The sequence below is a fragment of the Pempheris klunzingeri genome, chromosome 15 (assembly GCF_042242105.1).
Source record: "Pempheris klunzingeri isolate RE-2024b chromosome 15, fPemKlu1.hap1, whole genome shotgun sequence".
In the NCBI taxonomy this organism is placed as follows: domain Eukaryota; kingdom Metazoa; phylum Chordata; class Actinopteri; order Acropomatiformes; family Pempheridae; genus Pempheris; species Pempheris klunzingeri.
In genome coordinates this window covers 492501-512961 of record NC_092026.1, presented here as the reverse complement: position 1 = coordinate 512961, position 20461 = coordinate 492501, and the positions used below count along the sequence as shown (strand labels likewise).

Here is a 20461-nt window from a genome sequence, read left to right as displayed (position 1 = left end):
TTTCGCTTTGTCTCTTCTTCTGCTTTTCACATTTGACTCAAGCTAAACTTCAATAGTTTGAACTGAGTGTGAAAAACAGAGTTCTGATCACATTCATGATCAGATTGACTTCTTTGATCAGATATTTATTTATCTCACATCTTAAGTTTCTGACTGAGATTTAAAACATCAAAAGTTAAAACACAAACAGTTCTACGACCTCTGACTGAGACCATGGGTCACAATTTGTATCAAGAAGTTGAACTGAACCCCCCCAGGAATGTCCTCAGACTTTGACGCTAATTTTACGTAGTGGCCAAACTATTTCCACAGACTCTTATTGTGAAAGAGACGTCTGTAAACCACCACATAATTTTATTATGAAATGACTCGCTTCACCATCAGTTCAGTCTGAATACATTTGGAAAGTCTAGAAGAGCCTACGATTAAATCATTTTATCCCCATTCAAGTTAGCACAGGGCTAACAGGAAGTTAGCGGAGGCTAACATCATTGTTCCACACAAATAAGAGGTTTTCGTGTCTTCAGTCACAAGAAACCCTGCAGCCTTAAAGCTGCTTCCTCTCTAGTGTCCAGCAGGGGGCGACTCCACCGGCTCCAAACAGAAGTCTGATTGGATGGAAGTCAATGAGGAAATGATTTATCAGCTCAGTGAACAGTTTCTGCTCTCAGTCTCTAGTTTACTGTCTTCTTCAGTTCATTTAGTCAGTGATGGTCCATTTAGAGGAAGATACACCAGGAAGGGGGTCACTGACCAATCAGAGGAGGGTCCTGACTGAACCTGACCAATCAGAGGAGGGTCCTGACTGAACCCGATCAATCAGAGGAGGGTCCTGACTGAACCTGACCAATCAGAGGAGGGTCCTGACTGAACCCGACCAATCAGAGGAGGGTCCTGACTGAACCCGACCAATCAGAGGAGGGTCCTGACTGAACCCGACCAATCAGAGGAGGGTCCTGACTGAACCCGATCAATCAGAGGAGGGTCCTGACTGAACCTGACCAATCAGAGGAGGGTCCTGACTGAACCTGACCAATCAGAGGAGGGTCCTGACTGAACCCGACCAATCAGAGGAGGTATATACAGTGCATATATTGGGGGGGTTCAGCTGGTTAAATTCTGTAACCTCTAGATACTATTGAATTCTACAGACAGGCCCTTTAAAACGTCCCATTTAAAGTAGCATAACCTCTGAATGTAACGTCTAAAAGCCTTGATGATGTAATGAGCCAATGTGAGCGGCCCCAAAGCGACCCAGAGGAGATGTTAGAGATGTTCTCTCTCCCTCCGCCCTCTGCTTGGTCCTGTCTTCTGTTTTAGTGACTTCCTGTCCTGCAGCTGTGGTTCATGGCGTCAGCCCAGAGTTAATGTTCTCACACGAGCTGTTGCTCAATCACACCAGTGTTTCTGCGGTGACAGTTGCTCACAAACAGCCTAATTTCTTATCAACTTCTGACATAGAAGCTTCTCAGAGGACAAATAAACTGTCAGGTTATTAAAATTAGCATGAAAGACAACGAAAGTGAAGGAAAAGATGTGAGGATCAGTGAGTGCTGTTGGCTGAAGGCCTGTCAGGCAGAAATAAGACAGAAAACATTAGAAGTGCAGGGAAAGATGAGAAACGTGCCGATACATGAAAGGTACAAAGGAATTTAATTTAAAAGACAAAAAACAATTATTAGAATTATTAGAGAGAACATCTGAATGTTTTCAGGAGTGATGTGATCCTGGTCTGGATCCTGACCCTCAGACTAACACCGTGGACATAAATGTCAGTAAAATGATTCACGGGGTCGTTTAACTTGTTTCTTCTCACCAAAACCCCCCAAACTGATCCAACAGCAACACACAGCGTGTCACAACACGTGTTCATCGTTTGGTAGTCTGAGTGATGAAGCAACATTTGGATCAAATCTGGTCCAGGGAGAAATAAAACTGGTGCGTTCAGGGTCCATGGAGGAATGAAAGTCTTGTAGCTGTGAATTAGTGTCCTGTCTGATAATTAACAGCTTCGTTATGAGGAGGACTTCCTCTTTTCCCCACATCAGGAAGCTTTGAGTGGACTTCAGTCAGACAGGATTCTGGTGTCTGATGTCTGGAGGGTAAAGTGCCTGACAAGTCTGACTGGATGTGTTTTTAATCGGTTCAGCAGGAAGCCACATGGGTATTGTCTTGTTCCAGTTCAGGAACCCCCCCCCCAGAGAAGAACAGGAATGAGGCGGTGAAGCTCGGACACAGCAGCCTGACGATCATCTCATCATCCTGTCTCAGTTTCCACATTTCATCTGCTAATCACGGCTTTATTCTGAAAGGTCAGGCGGAAGCGGTGTGTGTGGGTGTTTTATTTTGACAGGACCCCGAAGACGGTGTGTCGGAGCTGCTCACTGGACACAGACGGAACCATGTCCGCCCTGCTGCTGCTGCTGCTCGGCCTCCTCTCCCTCATCCTGTGCGTCCTCCGCGGCCGGAACAGGTCAGTCCGCCCCGGGACCGGGACCGGAGCCGGGACCGGAGCCGGGACCGGGACCGTCCGCTTCATGTAGTATCTGTAGGAAAAGTACTCAAGTTATAGATTAAGTATCAGCGATGAAGTACTGCAGTACTGTGGTTAAAGTACCAGTACTGTGGTTAAAGTATCAGTACTGTGGTTAAAGTATCAGTACTGTGGTTACAGTATCAGTACTGTGGTTAAAGTATCAGTACCAGTACTGTGGTTACAGTATCAGTACCAGTACTGTGGTTAAAGTACCAGTACCAGTACTGTGGTTAAAGTACCAGTACTGTGGTTAAAGTATCAGTACTGTGGTTAAAGTATCAGTACTGTGGTTACAGTACCAGTACTGTGGTTACAGTACCAGTACTGTGGTTAAAGTACCAGTACTGTGGTTACAGTACCAGTACTGTGGTTAAAGTACCAGTACTGTGGTTACAGTATCAGTACTGTGGTTAAAGTACCAGTACTGTGGTTACAGTACCAGTACTGTGGTTAAAGTATCAGTACTGTGGTTACAGTATCAGTACCAGTACTGTGGTTAAAGTATCAGTACTGTGGTTACAGTATCAGTACCAGTACTGTGGTTAAAGTACCAGTACTGTGGTTAAAGTACCAGTACTGTGGTTAAAGTATCAGTACTGTGGTTACAGTATCAGTACCAGTACTGTGGTTAAAGTACCAGTACCAGTACTGTGGTTAAAGTACCAGTACTGTGGTTACAGTATCAGTACTGTGGTTAAAGTACCAGTACTGTGGTTACAGTATCAGTACCAGTACTGTGGTTAAAGTATCAGTACTGTGGTTACAGTATCAGTACCAGTACTGTGGTTAAAGTACCAGTACCAGTACTGTGGTTAAAGTACCAGTACCAGTACTGTGGTTACAGTATCAGTACCAGTACTGTGGTTAAAGTACCAGTACCAGTACTGTGGTTAAAGTACCAGTACCAGTACTGTGGTTACAGTACCAGTACTGTGGTTACAGTATCAGTACTGTGGTTAAAGTATCAGTACCAGTACTGTGGTTAAAGTACCAGTACCAGTACTGTGGTTAAAGTACCAGTACTGTGGTTACAGTATCAGTACTGTGGTTAAAGTACTGCAGTACTGTGGTTAAAGTACCAGTACTGTGGTTAAAGTACCAGTACTGTGGTTAAAGTATCAGTACTGTGGTTACAGTATCAGTACCAGTACTGTGGTTAAAGTACCAGTACCAGTACTGTGGTTAAAGTACCAGTACTGTGGTTACAGTATCAGTACTGTGGTTAAAGTACCAGTACTGTGGTTACAGTACCAGTACTGTGGTTAGAGTATCAGTACTGTGGTTACAGTATCAGTACCAGTACTGTGGTTAAAGTACCAGTAATGTGGTTACAGTATCAGTACTGTGGTTAAAGTATCAGTACTGTGGTTACAGTATCAGTACCAGTACTGTGGTTAAAGTATCAGTACTGTGGTTACAGTATCAGTACCAGTACTGTGGTTAAAGTACCAGTACCAGTACTGTGGTTAAAGTACCAGTACCAGTACTGTGGTTACAGTACCAGTACTGTGGTTACAGTATCAGTACTGTGGTTACAGTATCAGTACTGTGGTTACAGTATCAGTACTGTGGTTAAAGTACTGCAGTACTGTGGTTACAGTATCAGTACTGTGGTTAAAGTACTGCAGTACTGTGGTTAAAGTACCAGTACCAGTACTGTGGTTAAAGTACCAGTACTGTGGTTACAGTATCAGTACTGTGGTTAAAGTACTGCAGTACTGTGGTTAAAGTACCAGTACTGTGGTTAAAGTATCAGTACTGTGGTTAAAGTACCAGTACTGTGGTTAAAGTATCAGTACTGTGGTTACAGTATCAGTACCAGTACTGTGGTTAAAGTACCAGTACCAGTACTGTGGTTAAAGTACCAGTACTGTGGTTACAGTATCAGTACTGTGGTTAAAGTACCAGTACTGTGGTTACAGTACCAGTACTGTGGTTAAAGTATCAGTACTGTGGTTACAGTATCAGTACTGTGGTTAAAGTACCAGTACTGTGGTTACAGTACCAGTACTGTGGTTAAAGTATCAGTACTGTGGTTAAAGTATCAGTACTGTGGTTAAAGTACCAGTACTGTGGTTAAAGTATCAGTACTGTGGTTACAGTATCAGTACCAGTACTGTGGTTAAAGTACCAGTACCAGTACTGTGGTTAAAGTACCAGTACTGTGGTTACAGTATCAGTACTGTGGTTAAAGTACCAGTACTGTGGTTACAGTACCAGTACTGTGGTTAAAGTATCAGTACTGTGGTTAAAGTATCAGTACTGTGGTTACAGTATCAGTACTGTGGTTAAAGTACCAGTACTGTGGTTAAAGTACCAGTACTGTGGTTACAGTACCAGTACTGTGGTTAAAGTACCAGTACTGTGGTTAAAGTACCAGTACTGTGGTTACAGTATCAGTACTGTGGTTAAAGTACCAGTGCTGTGGTTACAGTACCAGTGCTGTGGTTACAGTATCAGTACTGTGGTTAAAGTACCAGTACTGTGGTTACAGTACCAGTACTGTGGTTAAAGTATCAGTACCAGTACTGTGGTTAAAGTACCAGTACTGTGGTTAAAGTATCAGTACCAGTACTGTGGTTAAAGTATCAGTACCAGTACTGTGGTTACAGTACCAGTACTGTGGTTAAAGTATCAGTACTGTGGTTACAGTATCAGTACCAGTACTGTGGTTAAAGTACCAGTACTGTGGTTAAAGTATCAGTACTGTGGTTACAGTATCAGTACCAGTACTGTGGTTAAAGTACCAGTACCAGTACTGTGGTTAAAGTACCAGTACTGTGGTTACAGTATCAATACTGTGGTTAAAGTACCAGTACTGTGGTTAAAGTACCAGTACTGTGGTTACAGTACCAGTACTGTGGTTACAGTATCAGTACTGTGGTTAAAGTATCAGTACTGTGGTTACAGTATCAGTACCAGTACTGTGGTTAAAGTACCAGTACCAGTACTGTGGTTAAAGTACCAGTACTGTGGTTACAGTATCAGTACTGTGGTTAAAGTACTGCAGTACTGTGGTTAAAGTACCAGTACTGTGGTTAAAGTATCAGTACTGTGGTTACAGTATCAGTACCAGTACTGTGGTTAAAGTACCAGTACCAGTACTGTGGTTAAAGTACCAGTACTGTGGTTACAGTATCAGTACTGTGGTTAAAGTACCAGTACTGTGGTTACAGTACCAGTACTGTGGTTAAAGTATCAGTACTGTGGTTACAGTATCAGTACTGTGGTTAAAGTACCAGTACTGTGGTTACAGTACCAGTACTGTGGTTAAAGTATCAGTACTGTGGTTAAAGTATCAGTACTGTGGTTAAAGTACCAGTACTGTGGTTAAAGTATCAGTACTGTGGTTACAGTATCAGTACCAGTACTGTGGTTAAAGTACCAGTACCAGTACTGTGGTTAAAGTACCAGTACCAGTACTGTGGTTAAAGTACCAGTACTGTTGTTACAGTATCAGTACTGTGGTTAAAGTACCAGTACTGTGGTTACAGTACCAGTACTGTGGTTAAAGTATCAGTACTGTGGTTAAAGTATCAGTACTGTGGTTACAGTATCAGTACTGTGGTTAAAGTACCAGTACTGTGGTTAAAGTACCAGTACTGTGGTTACAGTACCAGTACTGTGGTTAAAGTATCAGTACTGTGGTTAAAGTACCAGTACTGTGGTTACAGTATCAGTACTGTGGTTAAAGTACCAGTGCTGTGGTTACAGTACCAGTGCTGTGGTTACAGTATCAGTACTGTGGTTAAAGTACCAGTACTGTGGTTACAGTACCAGTACTGTGGTTAAAGTATCAGTACCAGTACTGTGGTTAAAGTACCAGTACTGTGGTTAAAGTATCAGTACCAGTACTGTGGTTAAAGTATCAGTACCAGTACTGTGGTTACAGTACCAGTACTGTGGTTAAAGTATCAGTACTGTGGTTAAAGTATCAGTACTGTGGTTACAGTATCAGTACTGTGGTTAAAGTACCAGTACTGTGGTTAAAGTATCAGTACTGTGGTTAAAGTACCAGTACTGTGGTTAAAGTACCAGTGCCAGTACTGTGGTTACAGTATCAGTACTGTGGTTAAAGTACCAGTACTGTGGTTAAAGTACCAGTACTGTGGTTACAGTACCAGTACTGTGGTTACAGTATCAGTACTGTGGTTAAAGTACCAGTACTGTGGTTACAGTACCAGTACTGTGGTTACAGTATCAGTACTGTGGTTAAAGTACCAGTACTGTGGTTACAGTATCAGTACTGTGGTTAAAGTACCAGTACTGTGGTTACAGTACCAGTACTGTGGTTAAAGTATCAGTACCAGTACTGTGGTTAAAGTACCAGTACTGTGGTTAAAGTATCAGTACCAGTACTGTGGTTAAAGTATCAGTACCAGTACTGTGGTTAAAGTACCAGTACTGTGGTTAAAGTATCAGTACCAGTACTGTGGTTAAAGTATCAGTACTGTGGTTACAGTACCAGTACTGTGGTTAAAGTACCAGTACTGTGGTTAAAGTACCAGTACTGTGGTTACAGTACCAGTACCAGTACTGTGGTTACAGTATCAGTACTGTGGTTAAAGTACCAGTACTGTAGTTAAAGTACCAGTACTGTGGTTAAAGTACCAGTACTGTGGTTCAGACTTTAGACTTTAGACTTTTCTTTATTTGATCTCCCACAGGGGGAAATTCTCATGTTACAGCAGCAACAATAGAACAGGGAGAGTGAAGAGAAGCAATAGTAAAAGAAAAAATAGTAAATAGTAATAGTTAAAGTACCAGTACTATAGTTAAAGTACCAGTACCAGTACTGTGGTTACAGTACCAGTACTGTAGTTACAGTACCAGTACTGTGGTTAAAGTACCAGTGCCAGTACTGTGGTTAAAGTATCAGTACTGTAGTTAAAGTACCAGTACTAGTACTGTGGTTACAGTACCAGTACCAGTACTGTGGTTAAAGTATCAGTGCCAGTACTGTGGTTAAAGTATCAGTACTGTAGTTAAAGTACCAGTACTAGTACTGTGGTTACAGTACCAGTACCAGTACTGTGGTTAAAGTATCAGTACTGTGGTTAAAGTACCAGTACCAGTACGGTGGTTACAGTACCAGTACTGTAGTTAAAGTACCAGTACCAGTACTGTGGTTACAGTACCAGTACCAGTACTGTGGTTAAAGTACCAGTACTGTGGTTAAAGTACCAGTACTGTGGTTAAAGTATCAGTACTGTGGTTACAGTACCAGTACCAGTACTGTGGTTAAAGTACCAGTACTGTGGTTAAAGTACCAGTACTGTGGTTAAAGCACCAGTACTGTGGTTAAAGTATCAGTACCAGTACTGTGGTTAAAGTATCAGTACTGTGGTTACAGTACCAGTACTGTGGTTACAGTACCAGTACCAGTACTGTGGTTAAAGTACCAGTACTGTGGTTAAAGTACCAGTACTGTGGTTAAAGTACCAGTACTGTGGTTAAAGTACCAGTACTGTGGTTCAGACTTTAGACTTTAGACTTTTCTTTATTTGATCTCCCACAGGGGGAAATTCTCATGTTACAGCAGCAACAATAGAACAGGGAGAGTGAAGAGAAGCAATAGTAAAAGAAAAAATAGTAAATAGTAATAGTTAAAGTACCAGTACTATAGTTAAAGTACCAGTACCAGTACTGTGGTTACAGTACCAGTACTGTAGTTACAGTACCAGTACTGTGGTTAAAGTACCAGTGCCAGTACTGTGGTTAAAGTATCAGTACTGTAGTTAAAGTACCAGTACTAGTACTGTGGTTACAGTACCAGTACCAGTACTGTGGTTAAAGTATCAGTGCCAGTACTGTGGTTAAAGTATCAGTACTGTAGTTAAAGTACCAGTACTAGTACTGTGGTTACAGTACCAGTACCAGTACTGTAGTTAAAGTACCAGTACCAGTACTGTGGTTACAGTACCAGTACCACTACTGTGGTTAAAGTACCAGTACTGTAGTTAAAGTACCAGTACTGTGGGTACAGTAACAGTACCAGTACCAGTACTGTGGTTAAAGTACCAGTACTGTAGTTAAAGTACCAGTACCAGTACTGTGGTTACAGTACCAGTACCAGTACTGTGGGTACAGTAACAGTACCAGTACTGTGGTTACAGTATCAGTACCAGTACTGTGGGTACAGTAACAGTACCAGTACTGTACTAGACATCACCACAGCAGAACGTTCTCCTCTGTGTGTCTGTAGGAGGGAGGGAGAACCTCCGCTGATCACAGGCTGGATTCCTTACATCGGAAAGGCTCTGGAGTTCGGAAGAGACGCACACATGTTTCTTGAAGAGCATAAGAAGAAGTTTGGAGACGTTTTCACCGTAAAGATAGCAGGTATTTAAACCGTCCTCTGATTGGTCGGTATCAGTCTATAAAGAAGCGTCCTCTGATTGGTCGGTATCAGTCTGTATAAAGAAGCGTCCTCTGATTGGTCGGTATCAGTCTATAAAGAAGCGTCCTCTGATTGGTCGGTATCAGTCTGTAAAGAAGCGTCCTCTGATTGGTCGGTATCAGTCTGTAAAGAAGCGTCCTCTGATTGGTCGGTATCAGTCTGTAAAGAAGCGTCCTCTGATTGGTCGGTATCAGTCTGTAAAGAAGCGTCCTCTGATTGGTCGGTATCAGTCTGTAAAGAAGCGTCCTCTGATTGGTCGGTATCAGTCTGTAAAGAAGCGTCCTCTGATTGGTCGGTATCAGTCTGTAAAGAAGCGTCCTCTGATTGGTCGGTATCAGTCTGTAAAGAAGCGTCCTCTGATTGGTCGGTATCAGTCTATAAAGAAGCGTCCTCTGATTGGTCGGTATCAGTCTGTATAAAGAAGCGTCCTCTGATTGGTCGGTATCAGTCTGTAAAGAAGCGTCCTCTGATTGGTCGGTATCAGTCTGTATAAAGAAGCGTCCTCTGATTGGTCGGTATCAGTCTGTAAAGAAGCGTCCTCTGATTGGTCGGTATCAGTCTGTAAAGAAGCGTCCTCTGATTGGTCGGTATCAGTCTGCGTATAGAGTGTCGGTGTCCTCTGGGTCTGAACAGTGAAGCCGATGCTGAAGAGCCTTAAAGCTGCTTCCTCTCTAGTGTCCAGCAGGGGGCGACTCCACCGGCTCCAAACAGAAGTCTGATTGGATGGAAGTCAATGAGGAAATGATTTATCAGCTCAGTGAACAGTTTCTGCTCTCAGTCTCTAGTTTACAGTCTTCTTCAGCACAGCAGGACGTTCATGTAGTCAGTGATGGTCCATTTAGAGGAAGATACACCAGGAAGAGGGTCACTGACCAATCAGAGGAGGGTCCTGACTGAACCTGACCAATCAGAGGAGGGTCCTGACTGAACCTGACCAATCAGAGGAGGGTCCTGTCTGAACCTGACCAATCAGAGGAGGGTCCTGACTGAACCTGATCAATCAGAGGAGGGTCCTGTCTGAACCTGACCAATCAGAGGAGGGTCCTGTCTGAACCTGACCAATCAGAGGAGGGTCCTGACTGAACCTGACCAATCAGAGGAGGGTCCTGACTGAACCTGACCAATCAGAGGTCTTTGTAGTATGAGCATCACTTCTGATGCCGACGTCCCAAAAGCCGAACTTCAAAACGGTGCACAGTCCAACAGGTGTGATGGTGATGGTGGCCACGCCCACTGACTGGTCAACATCTGGTTCAGCACATTTAAAAGCTTCAGTGTATTTGTCCATTAAGTTAATTCATCCATCAGTAGTGGCACTCTCCTCAGTAAACCTTATAATATGGCTTTTTATTTCTCCTTTCTCTTACTTATTGTGTGAACACTGGCTGTGAGAGCTACTGGATACCTGAATGTGTCTCTGTCTCAGCAAAATGACAATAACTGGTTGAGTTAAAGGACATTTGTCCAAATATTTCTACACAGTTTACTACCTGTAGATTGAACAGATGATCGACACATTTTAGAGCTCAGCTTTTATAAAAATATTGTTATAATAGATAAATATTTAAGAGTTTAAGACTATTTCATACTTTTTAAGGCCTTTTATTAGTTAATGTGGATTAAAGCATGAAAACATCATTTATGTTATTCAAAAAGAATCGTCCAGACATAATAGCAGACGATGGTGAAGATAAATTAAAGACTCAGCTTCGTGTCTCTCCACTGACCCACTGAACTTATTTAGGAGAAACGCTGAGCCGACCAAACGCAGATAAATCTCAGCATTCACTCAGGTGTCCTCTGTCCTGCAGGTAAATACATGACCTTCATCATGGACCCTCTGCTGTATCCAAACATCATCAAACATGGCCGCCAGCTGGACTTCAACGAGTTCTCTGACAAGGTGGCGCCCTTCACCTTTGGCTACCCGCCCATCATCAGCGGGAGCTTCCCCGGCCTGCAGGAGCAGATCGGCCGCTCCTACCAGCTCCTGCAGGGAGACAGCCTCACCACCCTGACAGAGAGCATGATGGGTAACCTCATGCTGGTGTTTCGGCAGGATCACTTGGGCGAGCGACCCGGGGCAAAAGGCACCTGGAAGAGCGGCGCCATGTACGACTTCTGCAACTCGGTCATGTTTGAGGCCACCTTCCTCACCATGTACGGTAGGCCGGCGGCCGCCAGCCGCCACATCGGTATGGGCGTCCTGAGGGAGGACTTCGTCCGGTTCGACACCATGTTCCCCCTGCTCATCGCTCAGATCCCCATCTGGCTGCTGGGACAGACCAAGGCCATCCGCAGCAAGCTGATCAACTACTTCCTGCCGCACAACATGTCGCGCTGGTCCAACACGTCGCAGTTCATCAGGAGCCGCTCTGAGCTGTTTGAGCAGTACGACACGTTGAGGGACGTCGACAAAGCAGGTAGACGACACGGTTTGACCTGACACGTCTTTAGAAACTCGAGTAGATTGATTCTGAAGAGCTCAGGTGAGCCTCTCTGACCTGTCACCTCTGTGGTCCAGGTGTAGGAAACGTACCTGGTCAGAGTTCAGGAAAGATGGTGGTTGTGGTTAAAAGAACTACCTTTGATGAGTACAGACCCCAGACACCCTGTGACCAGACGACCGCTGTGGCTGTTTTAGCTTCATTACAACACTGGAAACCTGCTTCAGGAGCCCCCAGACTAGTAAAAACCAGTCAGTGTCATCTCATCTGTCATCACGAAGGGTTAATTAAACCCTAGAGCAGGGCTGGGCAATTAATTTCTACAGGGGGCCACATGAACAACCTGAACTGTTTTGGAGGGCCGAACCAACGATAACTTGAACTTGATTCGGCTCAATATTAATTTTCTCCCATTGTAAAAGGCAGTCAATCATATACTTTGATTAGCTGCTACTGGTAATCAGAAGTATAAGAACATTCTGTAAATATTAATATTATTGAATATAATATTGAATATAATATTTATGAATTGTGGAGTAGGTCGAAGAGGAAAACAATCCTATAAAAGTAATAAACAGTATTAAAACAAAAACAATCATTACATCACTGTTTCATTCTATTTGTAACTTGTTAATCTTCACAAATACTGAAAAGGTGTTTTGCAGTATGTTAAAGAGAAGCAACTGATCAGCTTCATACAAAAAGCAATAAGCGCTTTTGTTGTTTTCAGTTCAGTTTACTTGTTCAATGAGAACAATCCAGTCTGTCTTGGGCTTCAACAAGTGCATTGAAATCTGACTGAATGTCTGAATGTTTGTCCCATTTCAGTCCCAACTTGTCCAAACTCGATTTCCCTCCGTTAAGAACTCTCTCCCTGTGATTGTAGCTGGCCAGTGTCAGATACATCGCAGCTCTCATCCAGAGCCAGGGGGAAGTGAACCGCTCTGTACTTCAGCTGAACCTCCAGATTTCCTGTGATGTCCTCGACCCTTCTCGTTACAGTGAACCTTCTCAAACGCACCCTTTTTCTCTGGACACATCAGAGTCCACCAAACACTCCTTAATAAACTCTCAGCCAGAAAACGGTTTACTTTTTCTGGTGATTTTTTGAGATATGACATAACTTGTCTTGACAACTGCATTTAGCAGTCCATGTCTTGTTGAAAACGAGGCATTCGGAATCAACTTTTCTTTTTTGAACGTGAGCCAACATTTTTAGGGGGCTAGGGGTAGCTGGCTAGCATCATCTGTTGCCGTGCAGATAGATGCAGATACGTGCGTCCTTACGTAAATAATAATAACACCAGGCTTTTCAAAATAAAAGCAACACAGTTGTATTGCATGCACAGCATAAATACTTGTTCATTTGTGTTTATGACTGACCTACTGCGGGCCGGACAGGGATGCCCAAAGGGCCGTATGTGGCCCGCGGGCCGTAAAATGCCCAGGTCTGCCCTAGATTGAAGCCATGACGGGGGTTCTGCTAACATGCTAACATTATCCTGCAGCATTAAGACTCTCATAGTGCTTTCAGACAGACATGGTTCTGGTTCTGGTTCTGGCTCCGTTCTGGAGTCTCAGAACGTTAGTGCTTTCTGGCAAACCAGCCCGCGTTCACACCAGTTTAAGCGATGGCCATGGATTATTGCAAGCTTTTGTTGACACGCCCACTGATGATGTCATGGTTCGCGAGGAAGAACCAAATATTTCTTGGTTCCAGCTGAGAACCAACTTTTCAGGTTCTGAAACAATTTTTTTTCGGTGTGAACGTGCCGGCTGGTTCGCTGCGGGTGTGAAAGCCCTGTCTCTCTGAATGCTGCGGTGATGCGTACATACTGTGTCCAATCAAGCGTGATAGCAGGTAGACAGGTAGTGGCCCTGCAGGTCGGCCTCAGTCTGGGTCAGGTGTTATAGGCACGAGTGACTCTTCATCCCTCTCCCACCTACAGCTCATCACTTCGCCGTGCTGTGGGCGTCCGTGGGGAACACCATCCCCGCCTCCTTCTGGGCCATGTACTACCTGATGAGTCAGCCTGACGCTCTGGAGGTCGTCCGTCAGGAAGTCCTCGACGTCCTGAAGGTCAGCGGGGTCGAGTTCAGCAGCGACAGAGACGTGACGCTCAGCAGAGACCAGCTGGAGAAGCTCCTCTATCTCGGTACGTCCCTTCATAACCACACACTTCAAAACCAGCAGTGAGAGCATGTTCACATGTTAACGTGTCTCCGCCCACAGAGAGCGCCATCAACGAGAGCCTCCGTCTGTCCTCGGCCTCCATGAACATCCGGGTCGCTCAGGAGGACTTCAGTCTGCGGCTGGACGGCGAGCGTTCAGTGGCCGTCAGGAAAGGAGACTACATCGCACTGTACCCTCAGAGTATGCACATGGACCCCGAGATCTACGAGGACCCACAGGTAGGACAGGACACAGGTAGGACAGTACACAGGTAGAACAGGACACAGGTAGGACAGGACACAAGTAGGACAGGAAGCAAGTAGAACAGTACACAGGTAGAACAGGACACAAGTAGGACAGGAAGCAAGTAGAACAGGACACAGGTAGGACAGGACACAAGTAGGACAGTACACAAGTAGGACAGGACACAGGTAGGACAGGACACAAGTAGGACAGTACACAAGTAGGACAGGACATAGGTAGGACAGGACACAAGTAGGACAGGAAGCAAGTAGGACAGTACACAGGTAGGACAGGACACAGGTAGGACAGGACACAGGTAGAACAGGACACAGGTAGGACAGTATACAGGTAGGACAGGACACAAGTAGAACAGGACACAGGTAGGTCAGGACACAGGTAGGACAGGACACAGGTAGGACAGGACACAAGTAGGACAGGACACAAGTAGAACAGGACACAAGTAGGACAGGAAGCAAGTAGGACAGGACACAGGTAGGACAGGACACAGGTAGGACAGGACACAGGTAGAACAGGACACAGGTAGGACAGTACACAGGTAGGACAGGACACAAGTAGAACAGGACACAGGTAGGTCAGGACACAGGTAGGACAGGACACAGGTAGGACAGGACACAAGTAGGACAGGACACAGGTAGAACAGGACACAAGTAGGACAGGACACAGGTAGAACAGGACACAAGTAGGACAGGACACAGGTAGAACAGGACACAGGTAGGACAGTACACAAGTAGAACAGGACACAGGTAGGACAGGACACAAGTAGGACAGGACACAGGTAGGACAGGACACAAGTAGGACAGGACACAAGTAGGACAGGAAGCAAGTAGGACAGGACACAGGTAGGACAGGACACGACAGCTCCGACAATTAATATTTAACTCTAACACGGTCGTCACTGAATCTCTCACTTTAAACACTCATTTCACACTTCATTCACTACACACTAACACACTGACTAACTAGCACACACACACTATAGACCTCCACTACACACTAACACACTGACTAACTAGCACACACACACTATAGACCTCCACTACACACTGACACACTGACTAACTAGCACACACACTATAGACCTCCACTACACACTAACACACTGACTAACTAGCACACACACACACTATAGACCTCCACTACACACTGACACACTGACTAACTAGCACACACACACTATAGACCTCCACTACACACTAACACACTGACTAACTAGCACACACACACACACTATAGACCTCCACTACACACTGACACACTGACTAACTAGCACACACACACACTATAGACCTCCACTACACACTAACACACTGACTAACTAGCACACACACACACTATAGACCTCCACTACACACTGACACACTGACTAACTAGCACACACACACTATAGACCTCCACTACACACTAACACACTGACTAACTAGCACACACACACTATAGACCTCCACTACACACTAACACACTGACTAACTAGCACACACACACTATAGACCTCCACTACACACTGACACACTGACTAACTAGCACACACACACTATAGACCTCCACTACACACTAACACACTGACTAACTAGCACACACACACACACTATAGACCTCCACTACACACTGACACACTGACTAACTAGCACACACACACTATAGACCTCCACTACACACTAACACACTGACTAACTAGCACACACACACACTATAGACCTCCACTACACACTGACACACTGACTAACTAACACACACACACTATAGACCTCCACTACACACTAACACACTGACTAACTAGCACACACACACTATAGACCTCCACTACACACTAACACACTGACTAACTAGCACACACACACACTATAGACCTCCACTACACACTGACACACTGACTAACTAGCACACACACACTATAGACCTCCACTACACACTAACACACTGACTAACTAGCACACACACACACTATAGACCTCCACTACACACTAACACACTGACTAACTAACACACACACACTATAGACCTCCACTACACACTATAGACCTCCACTACACACTAACACACTGACTAACTAACACACACACACTATAGACCTCCACTACACACTGACACACTGACTAACTAGCACACACACACTATAGACCTCCACTACACACTGACACACTGACTAACTAGCACACACACACACTATAGACCTCCACTACACACTGACACACTGACTAACTAGCACACACACACTATAGACCTCCACTACACACTGACACACTGACTAACTAGCACACACACACTATAGACCTCCACTACACACTGACACACTGACTAACTAGCACACACACACTATAGACCTCCACTACACACTGACACACTGACTAACTAGCACACACACACACTATAGACCTCCACTACACACTGACACACTGACTAACTAACACACACACACACACACACACTATAGACCTCCACTACACACTGACACACTGACTAACTAGCACACACACACTATAGACCTCCACTACACACTGACACACTGACTAACTAGCACACACACACTATAGACCTCCACTACACACTGACACACTGACTAACTAGCACACACACACTATAGACCTCCACTACACACTAACACACTGACTAACTAGCACACACACACTATAGACCTCCACTACACACTAACACACTGACTAACTAACACACACACACTATAGACCTCCACTACACACTGACACACTGACTAACTAGCACACACACACACACACTATAGACCTCCACTACACACTGACACACTGACTAACTAGCACACACACACTATAGACCTCCACTACACACTGACACACTGACTAACTAGCACACACACACTATAGACCTCCACTACACACTGACACACTGACTAACTAGCACACACACACTATGGACCTCCACTACACACTGACACACTGACTAACTAGCACACACACACTATAGACCTCCACTACACACTGACACACTGACTAACTAGCACACACACACTATAGACCTCCACTACACACTGACACACTGACTAACTAGCACACACACACTATGGACCTCCACTACACACTGACACACTGACTAACTAGCACACACACACTATAGACCTCCACTACACACTGACACACTGACTAACTAGCACACACACACTATAGACCTCCACTACACACTAACACACTGACTAACTAACACACACACACTATAGACCTCCACTACACACTGACACACTGACTAACTAGCACACACACACTATAGACCTCCACTACACACTAACACACTGACTAACTAACACACACACACTATAGACCTCCACTACACACTGACACACTGACTAACTAGCACACACACACACTATAGACCTCCACTACACACTGACACACTGACTAACTAGCACACACACACTATAGACCTCCACTACACACTGACACACTGACTAACTAACACACACACACTATAGACCTCCACTACACACTGACACACTGACTAACTAGCACACACACACACTATAGACCTCCACTACACACTAACACACTGACTAACTAGCACACACACACTATAGACCTCCACTACACACTAACACACTGACTAACTAGCACACACACACACTATAGACCTCCACTACACACTGACACACTGACTAACTAGCACACACACACACTATAGACCTCCACTACACACTGACACACTGACTAACTAACACACACACACTATAGACCTCCACTACACACTGACACACTGACTAACTAGCACACACACACTATAGACCTCCACTACACATCAGCAGGTCGTCTGCAGGTTATGGTCAGTTACGGCTTTTTAACAAACTGTCATTCTTGCCGCTTCTGTTCCGTCAGACGTTCCGGCTCGACCGCTACATCCAGGACGGCAGAGAGAAGACGGACTTCTACAAGGACGGCCAGAAGCTGAAGTACTACCGCATGCCGTTCGGGTCCGGCTCCTCCATGTGTCCGGGACGATACTTCGCCATCAACGAGATCAAGCAGTTCCTGTGTCTGCTGCTGCTCTACTTCGACCTGCAGCTGGAGGAGGGTCAGACCAGAGCCACCGTGGACTCCAGCAGAGCCGGACTGGGCATCCTGCTGCCCACCACGGACGCACGCTTCCGCTACAGACCGCGAACCGTCCAACCAGCGCAGACGTGTCAGTGAGGACGGTACACGCTGTTCCCTCTGTCGCCTCAGATGGCCACAATATATGTTTATATATTCAAATATATCTGATACCAATGTGTGAAAAGACAATGGAACCACTGTGAACGCTGTCTCATCTCGATGTGAGCTGACTGTAAAAATAAAACACAAGTAGCATCGACACAATTAACTCAGTAGCAGCACATCCTGTTTGGAGGATTTTTAGTCCGTGTTGTAGTTCGTCGGTTCACTCCTTCAGAATGACAGCGTGGGCTCCTGTCGCTCCATGTTATCGGGTCAGAGCAGCCACAGCCCACCGCTCACCTACAGTCGGAGACTCGCTTATATTTTGCACAACACGAAACCGATCTGTGACCTTTATGCACTTTTCATTACAGTTTCCCCGAAACATTTCTGTAGATAGGATCCCTTCAGCTCGGGGAGACGGAGGCAGTGCGCTCCCGGCGTTAGTTACTGGTGACTGTCATGATGCAGTGCACCTTATTTACCTGTGATGTATTACACTGCTTTCATTTGGCCTCTTTAATGATGTCTGTAGTTTTTACTGCTACTACGGCTGTTGATACCAAGGTTAAAGGGGCAGTCCAACATTTCAGTAGATCCTCTTGTTCTCCAGATGTTTCACATGGATGTCAGACAGGTGTTTGGCCTACCTTAGTGGGCAGGTCCCAGCAGGCCACCATCCAATCAGGTATCCTGCTAAAACGGTCCAATGAGCAGACAGGACAACACACGGCTGTCACTGACTCCTGGTGGCAGAGTTTAGTTTGTATTTTCATAGTTCAGACAAACAGTAACGATATGAAAACACATGTGATTCCTGATGTTACAGTAACAGTGCAGAGGGATTCTGGTCTCTGGAGCTCTTCAGTTTTCAGGCCAGATCTAGAGAAAGTAAACAAACTGTGAGACAGCCCTGATGGAAAGGCCGCCGGACGGCACCAAAAAGAATAACACAAACTAAACTACTTACGTTCCCCTGAAATATTCTTACCAACAGTTCTTATGTGTTAGTTGTGCTCATACATGTGTTCCTGCACTGTGAGATACTTTAATGATGTCGATCTGTTGTCTGGCAGACTGATTCACAGCTTCCTCACTGTAGCGTTTCACAGAATTGATCCTGTTCAGGAATAAATCAGATTGGCAGTACGTCACCCAGAGCAGCTCATCACCATGGCCCTCTTAGGGGGAGAACAGTCCCTTGTCTCATGTAGACGCCGACAGCGTCACACTGAAACAAACCAGTTTAAACTAAAAACGCTCCGACACACAGACGCTGTGGAGTCGGTGTCCCCAGGATTAAATCTGATCTGTTCCCACCAGGTCCTGAAAAAGATCCTCATAGAAGAGTTTTATGGCTCCAGGCCTGTCCTACTATTTTAGCAGCACATGCAGGACAGGACAGCAGCAGCTAGCCTGTTAGCGCTCATCCTCTGTAGCTAGCAGTTAGCCTGTTAGCGCTCATCCTCTGTAGCTAGCAGTTAGCCTGTTAGCGATCATCCTCTGTAGCTAGCAGTTAGCCTGTTAGCGCTCATCCTCTGTAGCTAGCAGTTAGCCTGTTAGCGATCATCCTCTGTAGCTAATAACGGTCTACAGTTCAGATCGTGATGGAGAACAGGTTCTAGTGGCTCTGGGTTCTAACACTTCCTGGCTGGAGCTCAGGCTGACTCAGAGTCTGCTGCTCATTTAAACACTAATTTCATTCAGCTGCTTCTCCCTTGGTTTGTGTCTCTATTTTAGGTTAAAGTCTACTGTGGGGGGGGTTGATTTTCACATTTGAAACATTTCTCATGTGAAAGGTTCACATGAGGTCTTTTACATGTGGAAACAGCCCACGTGTCGTCACCTTTCACCTGAAGCTGGTGATGTTTGTTCTTCAGGGAGTGCCACACGGTGGTGTTTGTGGAGTGTGTTGGTTTATTATGGGATGGAAGTGCAGCTGTCTCATTTGATCCGTATGTATTATTCCTGCTAAATGGAGATTCTCTTTGTATTGTCGATCAGCATGTAGCTCCTTAATCCAACATGTAAACAATAAAAGGCTGAGAGGAATAAACGTTATTGGATGAATTTGGTTTATTTATTGAACTTTATAAATCAACTTAAATAACACATAACTAAAAAAGAAAAGCTCCTTAAACCTGTTTAAAAGTTTTGTTTCAGGTCTTTTACAATAGATTTAGATTTTAACAGCCAATCAGAGGGAGACGTTGTGAAGCGTCACATGGTGCAGGTCAGTGTTCCCGCCACCAGGGGCGCCAGAGCCGCGGCTGCTGCTCCGCCAGGGAGGGAAGAAGAAAGCAGCCGCCATCTTGGAATTCCTAATGTGGTTCTGATGAACTGAGAACAAACAGCTGCTTCCTTTTTTCAGCGATTTCACTCCGACCTCACGTCTGTTTCTCTCCTGCGGTGAGTTCATGGGATTCATATTAAACTAAAGTCAACACAACATGACGGTTTTCTGTTTGAAATAAGTTAGCAGAG

At 44.9% G+C, this 20461-nt stretch overlaps 1 protein-coding gene across 1 annotated transcript; it reads left to right on the top strand.

The window, feature by feature from the left end:
• Positions 1-2208: 2208 nt before the first annotated feature.
• Positions 2209-20047, top strand: cyp7b1 (cytochrome P450, family 7, subfamily B, polypeptide 1). Its single transcript, XM_070845730.1, has 6 exons — positions 2209-2473; positions 8742-8878; positions 10748-11359; positions 13333-13539; positions 13617-13795; positions 17657-20047. Exons 1-6 carry the CDS (start codon positions 2403-2405, stop codon positions 17969-17971), a joined length of 1521 nt encoding a protein of 506 aa, XP_070701831.1. The 5' UTR covers positions 2209-2402; the 3' UTR covers positions 17972-20047.
• Positions 20048-20461: the final 414 nt, after the last annotated feature.